Source organism: Psammomys obesus, unplaced genomic scaffold (genome assembly GCF_907164565.1).
Source record: "Psammomys obesus unplaced genomic scaffold, mPsaObe1.curated_primary_1811, whole genome shotgun sequence".
Classification (NCBI taxonomy): domain Eukaryota; kingdom Metazoa; phylum Chordata; class Mammalia; order Rodentia; family Muridae; genus Psammomys; species Psammomys obesus.
The window spans coordinates 8,844,686-8,857,482 of record NW_026596120.1 but is presented as its reverse complement, the minus strand read 5'-3'; the positions used below and the strand labels follow the sequence as shown (position 1 = coordinate 8,857,482).

The window sequence follows — 12,797 nt, the reverse complement described above, 5'->3', positions numbered from 1 at the left end:
TGGTTGGGGCTCCTGGATCACCTGCAAATTTTTAGAACTATCCCTTATCCACAGTTTGGTTAAGTCAGTTATAGCAGGTTCATGTTTCTTGTGACTAAAATGACCTGTCACGTACCAAGACAACAGCATAACCAAAGTCCACAGGAACAAAATGTGCACTTACCGGCATCTACATGCACTCACTCACACATACACACACGTGCTTGAGTGTATGCGAATGCACACACACACACACACCACACACACACATACCACACACACCACACACACCACACACACACACACACACACACACCACACACACCACACACACACACACACACCACACACACCACACACACACACACACACACACCACACACACACACCACACACACACACACACACGCATCACACACACACACCACACACACACACACACACACACACCACACACACACACACACACACCACACACACACACACCACACACACACACACCACACACACACACACACACACACACACACACACACACACACACACACACACATCAGGGAGTTGGACTCAGGACTTTAGTAAATCTGCAAGGTTCCAGCAGAGACTTCCTTGGAATGTCTATTTTCCAGCGGCCACTCAGAACAACCTCAATCTTCTCTTCAATTAGTCACATCAATTATTTCCTGATGCGACTTCACGTGCTTCTCCAGCATCCTGGGGAGGAACTCCCAGATTGCAAAGCATTTCTAGAGGCATTGACAGTCTCTAAAAAGCCGGGCAGGGTGGCTCAGTGCCTCTTAGGACAGCACTCAGGAGGCTAAGGCATGAGGATACCATGAGTTTAAGGCTAGAATGGATCATATAGTAAGTTTCAGGCCAGCCTGGGTTACAAAGTGAGACTTTGTCTCAACTCCAACCTATCTATCTGTCTATCTGCTCAGCTGTAACCTGTCTATCTATCCATCTATCTATCTATCTATCTATCTATCTATCTATCTATCTATGTAACTATCTATTTACTCATCTATTTGATTTAAACCACTCTCTTTGAGATTTTTTTGGGTGTATTTGAGATTACAAGATTAGACTGGTTGAGTTAAAAATTGGGCTTTGTTGTTTTGTTTTGAAGATAAGGTCTTGCCAAGAGACCTTGCCCTACCTTGATGTAGCCCAGGATGGCCTCAAACATATGGATCCCCCTTCCTGTCTTTGTTGCATGCTGAGATCATATCACCAAACGTGGGACTAAATTAAAGTTTTTAAACTTATGCCCAGTGTGGTGGCACACGCCTTTAAGACAAGCACTTGGAAGACAGAGTCAGACTTCTGAGTATGAGACCGACCTGGTCTACATAGTGGATTACAGGCCAGCCAACACTACATAGTGGAACCTTGTCTCAAAACAAAAACAACAACACAAAATACTGATTAAATTATTTTCAAGTTTCTTTCTAAGAGGGAAGTAGTGTGTGGCAGAATAATAAAGCCTACTTTTTTTTTTTTTTTTTCCACGACAGGGTTTCTCTTTGTAGCCCTGGCTATCCTGGAACTCCCTCTTATAGAACTGGCTGGCCTCAAATTCAGAGATCCACCTGCCACTGCCTCCTGAGTGCTGGGATTAAAGGTGTGTGCCACTACCGCTTGGGTCAAAGCCCGTTCTTATTGTGGACATAAAAAAACAGAATCCAGTGAAGCTCAGCCTCACTGGAGTACATAAGACATAAATAAACTCAGCCTGGCTACTTGAGCTGGTGAAATGAATCAGATCATTTGGCTTCTGAGTGCTAGAGACATGCAAGCAGTGTGTGTGTGTGTGTGTGTGTGTGTGTGTGTGTGTGTGTGTGTGTGAAGCAGCAAATGTACCTTTTATTTTAGAAACAAAAATATAATTTCTGACCCAACAATAGCCGGATCCCTGTGAATGAAGGGTTTGCATATTTTCCTGTTTTAACAACCCAGGCCCAGGCCTGATTGTCAGTAGGTCATGAGCAGCCCAGCCAGCGCGTTGGAAACAAGCGCCTGAGCCCTGAGAACCTGCATCCCGGCCTTGTGCCAGAATTTGGGCTTGTATTTAGCAGTAGCAATGGGGTCAGGAGTTGAGAGAGAGGGCAACTACAGTGATCCCAAAGCCGTAGCTACCGCCAGAAGCAGCAGCCAAAGCTGATATGGAGACAGGGGCGGGAGGAGGGGTAATTACATGTTGGAGCTTTCTTCGTACAGCACCGGGCTAAGAGGGTAACTGTGCACTTGATATAGAAGGCACTATTATTGGAATTTGCAGACAGCAGCTCAGAGAGTATTAGTTGTTCTGAGGGTCAAGTGAATGCATGTTTGACCTCTAATCCCTTACAAGGCATTGTGCAAAGCCAGGTCACAGACACTGTTTTGCTTTTAGTTTACCGGCTTTGGTCCTAGAAGCAGCCTAGGATGGGTGTTTAAATTCAATGCTGATTTTCTGCTGGTTTTCAAGCCATCCTTTCCATCAGACCTGGTCTCTGGGTCTCCAGCTGCAGGTTCTCTTCCATAGCAGGGCAGCCGCAAATTTTGGGGTGGATTTTTTTTTTCAAGACAGGGTTTCTCTGTGTAGACATGGCTGTTCTGGACTCCCTGAGAGATCCACCTGCCTCTGCCTCCCTGGGTTATGGGATTAAAGGCATACACCACTGTGCCTGCTTTGGGATGGATTTTTTTTTTTTTTTGTGACCTGAGAATTGGACTCTAGCTTTCTTTATTAGATTATTAAAAGAGTTAATATTTACTGATTAACTACCAGTTGTGTGTAGAATGGCCGAAGGAGTGTGGCTAAGGAACTATTCTTGGTCAGGAAACAGAACTGATGGTTCATCCATGGGAGGGGTTACTAAGCAGCCTTTTTTTTTTTTTTTTTTTTTCAAACAAGATCTGGAAACATCCTTATAGACAAACTTTAAGACAATCAGGACACAAAATTGAAAATGTTCACTTGGGAGGCTGAGACAGGAGGAGGCCAGCCTGGGTTACATACATACCAAGAGTCTGTAAATTCTATAAAAATTACAGCCTATTAATTAGGGAACTGGACTTACTTGTATTGCAACATATGAACGAACAACAAGAGAAATGTTACCAAGATGTTAGCTGTGGTTATCGCCACTGGAGGATGGCTGGGATTGCTGTAAGTGTGTGTGTGTGTGTGTGTGTGTGTGTGTGTGTGTGTGTGTGAAAGACAGAGACAGAGAGAGACAGAGACAGAGATAAAGATATAGATAGAGAAAAACAGAGATAGAGACAGGGAGATAAAGAAAAAAGGTAGATAGATAGATAGATAGATAGATAGATAGATAGATAGATAGATAGATAGGCAGACAGATAGACAGATAGGGAGAGAATCTTAAAACTCCACTTTTCCAATTTTCAGCTGGAGGCGGCGTGTATTGCAGTCGGTGGAACACTCTCCGCCTCACTGCCAAAGTCTCTTCAGAGCCTGGAGGAGACGTCTGAAATCAGTTCTGTCAGCAAACTCAGAGATGGGCCTGAGGGGTGCAGGCAAAGAGAGGAGCCCTTCCTGGCCCGGCAGCGCTGCCCATTTGCTGGGGTGGGGGGAAAGGGGGGAGGGAGACAAATGCGTTGCAAGAGTTTGGAGGCGCTAGCGTGGAGGCAAAGTCTCTGGTGTTAATATGCTAGAGCTAGCCAGGCTTTGGGGAGCACGGTCTGGACGCCTGAGGTTCATCAGATCGATGCTCCGGTGGCTGAAAGGCCGGAGCGCAGCCTGCGGCTCTCCCTGGAGACCTCTTGCGGCCTGCAGCTAAGGGTCTGGCGGGCGCTGCCGGGTTGCAGCTTGGGAAGGGCTGATTGTACCGGGGTCCCCTCGGAAGCCACAAAGCAACAGAGTTGCCAGCCCCCAGTTGCGGTGGACTTCAAAGATCCTAATCTGAACACCTCGAGTCACACATCTATGGGAGCTGATGCATATGGCTGATGGGTTCGGATATGGGAGGGTTCGGTGGCTGAACGCGCGACATTTACTTTGTCGATCCAGTGGCAGTAGGGGTGCCCCCCCCCCCCCCCGCGCTCTTTGGAGGCTGCAGTTCCCGAGTGGAGAAAGGAGTTGGCGGTGATATCGTTTGGTGCCAGTAGAGGGCAGCCTGTAGGCCGTGAGGCCGAACCACGACCTTGCCGGACCTCGGGCTGGGTTCCAGCGACCCGACCCCGCAGAGTCACAGGTGGCCTTGGAGCTCCCGGAGCAGCAGCCACCTTTGACGGAGGAGCCAGACTCTTGAGGCCCAAGGGCACCCCGCGAGAGGCTGACCGAGCGACGGTCTCGGTCAGCCTCGCTCGCTCTGCGGCAACGAGGGCTTGCAAGGAGCGGGCACTGGCGGGGGGGGGGGGACGACTAATTGCTGCAGGGAAGAGAGCGAAGTCTGCACCCAGGAAACGTGTCCGCCTCTCCCGCCCCCCCCCCCCCCCAATCCCGCAGCAGAGTCCAAGCCTGCAGAGCTCTTCTTACTGTGTTAGTGAACGCTAGGGAAAACCTCGCGTCCTTAGGCAGGGAAGGCAGAGGCTCATGGCGGGATGGCTCTAACGCTGAGGCACGTAGCAATCGATAACCAGGTGATCTGCTCCGGGAGCGGAAGGACCTAGGGTCGGGGGTTGGGGAAGGGGAGACCAACCTAACGGGGATCCTAGCCGTTTCCTCTGGCCATTTTCTGGGCGTTGAGCTGCAGGAGCCTAGTAACCACCGCTGTGAAACGAGCATCCTCGGCTCCAGGTTTTAAGCTGTGGATTCTAGACAGCAGGAGCTAAATGAATTCAAGATTTGTTTGTTTGTTTTTGTTTTGTTTTCCTGCTCTGACTCTGGCTCAACACAGAGCTGCTAGGTATGGCTTGACTCGGGAGAAAAGAGCCTTTCTCCGTTACTACCTCAGAAAACCCACGTGGGGTTTTGGGGTTCATTTGCACAAGGTCAGGCCTCCACCTGAACCCACCAGGATGCCCCCTAGCAGCTTTCAGGCCAGCCTGGAAGTCTTCTGTAATTAGCACTCGGGTCACCCAGATATGGAAAGGATCGTTGCAAACGAGTGGGGGAAAAAAATAAATCTGTGCTTGGTATGGTGGGTCTCCAAAGAAGCCCGTCAAAGGGACGGAAGGGCCTCCCTTGCTGGAGTCCCTTGAAAACACTAGTAAAACCCACTTCGGAGAGCGCTGGACAAACACACCCACCTTCGGCAGCCAGGATCCCAGGAGCTTTGGCTGCCTTCCGTCTCTCACAGATTGGTTGTAAACTGGCCTTATTTGATTGCTCTTGGCTCTTTCCCCCCTTCTGTGAAACTGGAAAGGAGAGCAAGTCTCAGGGTTGTTGTGAAAACTGTGTTTGGAACCCGTAGAAGCCTAACGGTGAGTGGCTGAGCCCGTTTACTACCTGTGTAAAGTTTTCCCCGAGGGATAACAGGACAGGTGCTCTAATCAATGCGTTTGTTTGCGCACCCACTGTCATCGTTCCCGAGTTAAATGCGCACAAGGACACAGATACAGGACATCCTCCCGCAAGCAAGCCCGCTGCTCTTCGCAGGTCGAGGTCTGCGTTTGGAGGTAGGTGTATACATGGTTCAGGCGACTTATTTCTCCCAGCCAGGTCAATGGCCCCGCGGAAGTAGGGTCTCTTGTGCCACTCTGGGGTTCGGAAAAGGCACGGTCAGGGTCTATAGGTCAGTGCAACTTAGTGCCACCGAGTTCCTCTCTCCCTTTCTCTTTCATCTTCTAGAGGTGGGCAGCTCTAGTTTCTTTGGGGACAGAGACCCTCCGAAGCTGGTTGATGGGGGCAAGGAAGCCAGAGAAAGAGATGGCGCAGGGTGCCCTGGGCCTCTCTTCTTGTGTGTGTCGCCCCCTAACCGTGCAGAGGATGAGCGCAGAGGAGATTGTGTGGAGCCTTCAGTCTCCTTGGAGGAAGTAGCACTAACTTGGTGACTTGGGAGACTATGTGGCTCCAGGGTCCTTTGGGGCTGAGGAGGCTCAGACGCTACAGGGCTTGAACGCACAGCCCTGGTTCTGTGTTCTGCGAGCCTTCAGGGTAGCTCTCTATTTCCACACCAGCCGGTTGCCCCCCCCCCCCCGTCCCTTCCAAGGGGTTCTGAGCAGCGGGGAACTCAGGTGCGGCTAGGGTCCCCTGGGGAGCCCAAGGCCATTGTCACAGAAGTTCCTCCAGCAAGCACGAGCTCTGCAGAGACCCGGCTTTCTAAACTCCAGCGCTTGGGAGCCTAGGCTCAGAGGCTCTCTCTCTCTTGCCTTCTCTGCGGAGGGTTTGGGAGGACGGAAGACATTGTCCAGACTATCTGAAATTCGGCTGGGGAGAGACAAAGGATAGCAAGCCCGCAGTGGCGGCAGCGAGGACGCCAGACAGATCATACAGGGACCTGTAAGCCTAGCAAGTGGCCGCAAAGGCCAAACACCGTTTCTCCTGAGAGGAGCACGTCCGCCGGGAGCATGGTTCTTCCCCGTCCCAATCTCTAAATAGAGAAATAAAAGTGCTGGTGAGAATGAGGACCTACAGAAATCTCCCAGGGCAGACGCGGCTTGGGAACAGGGCAGAGGCGGGCTTTGGTCCCTGTCCCGTGGACCCACGAGGTCAGCGGGTTGGAATTGTCAACTCTCCGTGCGGAGTTGAAAGGGGCCATCGGGGACGACCCGCTGCCCCCTCCCCTGGGATGCCACAGGGCCCTGACCCGGCCTTTATCTCAGCGCGGTCAGCAGTCGCGGGGGCTTCAGGAAAGAGGACAAAGGCCCGGTTTCCTGACTCTCTGCTCCCTCCGAACAGCCTTTAGTAGTAGTTGAGCAAGATCTTTCAAAAATATGTGCCGAATTTCCTCCCCCCCCCCCTCTAGAAGCAAACAACCCAAAAAAAAAAAAAAAAAAAAAAAAAAGCATAAGGCCAATACCCCTTCGCCCTAGTCCACGGGGACCAACGTGTCCTGGGGCCCCGAGCTTTTTGTTTGCCTGCCCAGACAAGGCTCCTTTTACCCAGACGAGAAGCCAGGGATCGGCGTTGTTTGGTTAGACGTGCTAGTGGGGTTACCCAAGGCAGTTAATCAGGCTGCGGTCTCTGCTCGGTCTCCCTCCGCGCCCGGGGTCGGATTGCTGCTGCCGCCCCACGGTGGGCTCTCCAGCCCTCCTGCAGGATTCCCTCCCCTGCCCTACTCTGCAGGCTACCTTAGCTCCCAGTCGCCCGCTAAACCGTTCGTCCCCCCATCCCCACGGTCCGCATAGGACTAGCCGGAGTGTCTCAGCCCAAGCCTGAGGGTCTGAGCTTCCAGGCGACCCCCAGAAGGCCAGGACCCCTTCTCCCCCTACCCCAGCAGCTGGTCCCGCACTGCCCCGGGCTCCCCCTCCGCAACCCAGCGTCTTCCACTGACTCTCGGTTTAGCCTGCCTCCTGCGTTTGCGCGTCCCCCGCCCTGCCGCTCTGCCGGGTTTCCCCGGTTTCTCCACAGAGACCTAGGCAAAGAAAAAAAATAAAAAATAAATAAATAAAAAATCCAACATTCCTGCACCAGGGAGGAGGGGGACCCATGGTGGGAAAAGTGTGATTCTCAGAGGAAACCTCGAATATCAGAAAGAAAAAAAAATAAGGCCTTGAAAGATGCAACAAGGAGATTCCCAGGGTGAGTCCAAGAGCTCATCATCTGTGCCCTCAGGGTCAAGCGTTCAATGCCACCAGGGTCGGCGGTCTGGGCAAGGCAGATGCCATCAGCTGTGCCTGGAGCCTGGTAAGTGCTGTCTTGTCTGGGTGCCTGCGGTGTCCATAGGTGGCTTGGCAGTCACAGCTGGTGGCACCTCTGGAGTTATTACGGAAGGCCTAACTCTTTCTCCTTCCTTCCAGGAGTTGGAGCCCTAGGCAACACTCAACTAGATATTTTGTTATTTGCAAAACACTGGTAGATGTGTCATTCATGGCCTCTGTTCTATGGACGAGAGAGCGGACACCTGAAATCAATATTTTGCCAGGGTTAGTTATTAAAGGAGAACACCTGGGTCCCATGCTGGGCTTTCCCCAATGTAGAGGCCCCTATCCGTGTCTCTCCTGCATGAGCGATTCTCAGAGCCAAGCAGGCAGCTGGTCTCACCTGCTCAGGTCTCCTCTGAGGGTTTCTGGGGCTGCACTGACCTGTGACCGGCTACTTCAAGCACTCAGCTGTGTGAGTTTGGATCCAGACACTCCTCTGAGACAGCCTCAAACCCTCTCTGTGCAGAGAGCACGCAGTCCCTGGCTTACTTTGTTTGAAGAATTAGGGCAGAAGGGAGGGCTTAAGCTCGGACTTCGGTCAGCTCCTTGCCCCTGGTCTCTGTTCTATCACATGAGAGAGGGAGAGAAGTTCTGGCTCCTGATTTCAACCCTTCCTACAGGTCGTCTGAGGAGCGGGGGCTGCCATACAGTGGTGACACAGCCAAAGGGACACATAGTTAACTATTATTTAAATAAAGTGGGGGACACTGTGGAAATTGTGAATTTGACCAAATAACTCCCAGGCCGTGGGACCCCTTTCTGGAGGGGGCGGGAGGGGGCAAGAATTTGAGCCAGCAGTTGGAAAGCCTTCACCAAGGTACTTTCCAAACCCATCTTCTCCTGGCTTCATGAAGCCTGGATTTGCCCCCAGTTTCTACCCACCACCAGGGGGCTCTCTACAAAGGCTGAATGCCCCTAACTTCAGGTGAAAGGTCCGGGATATCTTGCTCATCAAGCAGGGATGTAGAGACAAGAACTCTCTACTGGTGCCTAAGCGGAGAATACCTCCCCCTTAACACTGGACAAGAATGGGGAGCTATGTTGATGGCCACCTAGGTCCCCTACTCACAATCCCTCAGCGTAACTCTTGCATTGTTGAAAACATGTCCCTCATCCCATTAGAGAACTGGATATCCCTTCCACCGACCCACTTACTGGAGGATTTTTAGGAAAAACAAAGATAACTGTAAGAGCTTGAACATAAAAGCGAGCAAATGCTGCATTCTGTCAGTATTTAGGTTGTTCAGACACACAAGCAACTCCCCCCTCCCCCCACTATTCAATACCGTGATGAACAACTCATTACCCAGAACCTTAAATATCGGCAGGATATTTGCATCGGACTCTATGCTGCATTCATAGAACGCACTGCAAACACATAGGCACACAGCCACATGGCCTGCTAGCTATCCAAGCCCGGCCGTGTAATTTGAAGGCATAATTGTTCTGCACCAGAACACTCTTGAATACCTTTGCTTTCACTTAGGGAATTATCTGAATCAGATTCTCCAACAAATTCAAACGTGCAAAGAGGGAGAGAGAGGAAGGAAATTTGAGACGAAGAAGAAAGTCTGTTGTTGTCCCCAACTAGGGAAAACGACCAAATTTTAGCGCTTTGGAGAACCCCTTAGGGCTGGAATTAGAGACAGATGTCTTTCTGGAGGCATCCATGGGGAAGTGGCTCCTCTTTCTTACCTTCTCCAACCACTGTGCAGACTCCAGAAAGCTCCGTAATTCCTTCATCTAATTTCCCTTACTTGGCAAAGCCTCCCCAGCTGTGGCTGTTTCTGGCTGGTTAGCTCTTGGGTGCAGAGAGACATTCTCCACTGCAGGCCCTGCTCTGCTTCTCCTTACTGGAGTTGGCTGCCTAGAGCCCTGCTTCAGAAGCTGTCCTCCTGTTTTCTACCCTGGATGGCAGTTTGAAGGGGTGCTGACAGCTAGCCCCAGAACCACGAGCCTCTGCCAGATGGAATTAAGGACACATATCCTTCAGCAGGCCAGAGATATACACCCAGAACACAACTGCACACCTCAGCCCGAAGTAGGAGTGTAACATTACTGTGGTCTGGTGAGCACTCCCTAATGTCTGACATATGGTTAGCACAGCGTCCTAAACCTATCTGATCCACGCTTTCTGCAGAATAACAGACACACACACCTCCAACTCCACCGCCGCCGGTAAACAACAGACTCTATAAACTCATCGACACCGGGCACAGACTAGACAAGTATCCACAGCGTGCATATTCGAAAGGTAGAAATCGCAAAGAAGCACACACAGAACACTGTCTTTTCTGGGACTCCCCTTAACCAGACAGTTGAGACACTGGGCTACAGAAGCACCCTTGGACCTGGTCAGTCTCCCCGGCTTCCCACCTCAACCTTCCAGCCTACCCGCAGTGAGTGGGCAGAGTGAGAGTCATAGAACCTCCTCCACTTACTCTACAGCCTCCTTCTGAGATATCTGGGGAGGAGAGGGCATTGGTCAGCTTCCCCGCAATCCCAGCAACGCACAATCTAGACACCACCCCGACATTCCCAAGGTTAAGACCTTCAGTTGGCTGAAACTTTGACCTATAGGTTCATTCCCCCAAACTCCCAGCTGCTCCCAGGTTATGCCTCTGGACCTGTCTCTTATCTAGGGAGGGAGAAGGACAGGTGGAGAAAGGCACGACTGGACGTGGGATCTTGCACCAGCCCCCAGCCGAGGCAAGAGATCCAATATCTGTCACCCCATTGGAAAACTGAAGGCAAGACACCTCAAATCAACCGGCGAGATTTAGGCTACAACCGGGTCAAACACCTTTGGCATCTTCATGAGAGCAGGGGTCTTAATTCGTTAGGGCTCGGTAAAGAGAAAACAAAAGCTCATTTTCCACACTCCACCTCCCGAAAAGCACCACATTTCCTACCCTTATCTCAAGATAAATGAATGCAGACTATTAAAAACAACAGTATAACAAATCCTCTATTACATTGTTAAAAAAAAAAAGCTTGCAGCTTCCAGACTTTTTGCAATCAGTATTTCATATTAAAAAAAAAAAAAAAACCCAGAAAGCAAATTGTAATATATTTGATTCGGAAAAAAAAAAAAAACTCTTAGAAGTTTGAGAATAATAATGAAAACGCAGTGCTCATACCTAGTACAGTTATGTAAGAGGCAAGACGTAAACTTACACGGAGGCAAAAATAGAACAAACCTTGCCTACAGTAGCTTCTAGCGAGGGACCTGTATCTTTGCCGGTGTTAAACAGCCGCAACAGACGAGCGATGACACAGAAAAACAAACAATCCCCAGAAAAACAAAGCAGTAGCGACAGCCCAAAGCGCCTGCCACCCCGGTTGCCCTCAACTCTTATTTGTGTCACTTTTTAAAAGAACACAATTTTGCTGAAGAGCTCGCCCTTTTAGCTAGCTAGCTGCTGAAGTGGGGGGCGAAAAAGAAACAATGTAAGTCCGTGTTAAAAGAAACAAAACAAAACAAAACAAAATTTATTTGGGAATCGACAAGGGACGGGCGCGCACACATACAGATACAACAAAAGTGCTCTAGCTCTCTCTAAAATATTTGGTCCCCCGAAAGACATTACTAACCCACCAGGTCACTGGTTTTCGAGCCAGACGGCTGGGGCCACCAGGCCGTGTGGGCCGGCCGGCCGTGGAGAGTTTCACATTTCTCCATCCCAAAGGTGGAAGAGGCAAGATATTTGAAAAACAAAAATCCGGGAGGGGAGTCTCATCCCCGAGCGCTGGCCAGGCAGTGACCTCTCCTGGTGTCCAGGGCCAGAATCGGAAGATCCGGGGAAATTTTGTTTTGAGTTCACTTTTAAATAAAGAGGAAAGCTCCCGATTTGTAGTGGAAACCATCTTTTTTAGCTAGTTCTTTTCTCCCGCCTCTGAACACAGCCTTCTGAAGTCAACACGGGAATTCTACATAGATCTCCCAGCAGGGACGACGAAGAAAAACTAAAGCTTTTGATCTTGTTTGGTTTTCTTTTCCTTCCTTTCTTTTCTTTTCAGCAAACTCCAAGGCCACAACACTTCTCCGTTGTTTTTTTTTTTTTTCTTTTCTCCCGATGAATGTTTTATTCTCTCCCCTTTCCCCCCCTCATTAAAAAGTAGTTTTTGATATCTGCAAACGCCTCACGGATCTTCTCAGCAAGACTTTAGCCAGCCAACCCGGCCTGGAGGGGCCCGGAGCGGTGCGCTGCGGAGGCGCGGCGGCCTCACGGGGCGCGGGGATGTGAACCCGGGTCCAAGACCCCCGGAACGAGGCTGTCCCTGCTCCAGCCTGGGGCCCACCCCCCCCCCCCCCCCGCCCCGCGGGGCCCCCGCCCCCCCCGGGGCCCCCCCCCCCCCCCCGCCCCGCCCAGCGGGCCCCTCGGCAGGCGGCTTCTGAGCAGTTCCAGCGGAGCGGCCAGACACGCTTTTCTTTTAGTATTTTCTTTCCTTTCCCGGGCCGCGTGGGCCCCGCTACCGGAGCAGCCCCGGCGCTTCCAGCCGCAGACGGAGCGGGGAGAAAAAAAAAATAAAAAAAAAATCGAGCTGGAGTCCAACCGACGACCCTGGAGGAGAAGGCCCCAAAACCAGGTCAGCGCCTCGGGCACCGCAGCCGGCCGCACGGGGGCCGGGGACTCGCTCGCTGCGCTGGCTCCGGGGAGGAGAGGCCTGCGGAGGGCGCGGAGCGAGGGGGCGTCCTCGGGCCGGGAGGGCGCGGAGGGCCGAGGCCGCGAGCGGAGGGGCCGCGGAGGCGACCCGGCGTCGTCGTCGCGGGAGCCGGGAGGAGGCTGGAGGGCCGCGGCCGTCCCTGGAGCGCGCGCTCCCCCGGCCCCCCGAGGGGGCGGCCGCGCCCTCCCACCCCCGGGGCCCGGCTCCTGCGGGTCCCCATCAGAGATCCAGGCGCGAGTGCAGCGCGCCGGCCTTGCTGTCGTGGTCCCAGTAGGAGCAGTGCATCATGGCGAGCTCGGGCTGCCGGGCGCAGGCGAACTGCAGGCCGGGCGCGGCGCTGGGCGCGGGGGCCGGGGGCGCGGCGGCGGCCGGGCTGGCGGGGCTGAGCTGGCCCG

The 12,797-nt window shown here is 52.2% G+C and overlaps 1 protein-coding gene across 1 annotated transcript in view; it reads right to left on the bottom strand.

The window, feature by feature from the left end:
* Window positions 1-12,621: 12,621 nt before the first annotated feature.
* Window positions 12,622-12,797, bottom strand: part of Foxl2 (forkhead box L2) — a 1,436-nt gene continuing 1,260 nt past the window's right edge. The window contains exon 2 of the mRNA XM_055629503.1: window positions 12,622-12,789. Coding sequence (XP_055485478.1) covers window positions 12,622-12,789 — 168 coding nt within the window. The remainder of the gene's footprint in view (window positions 12,790-12,797) is intronic.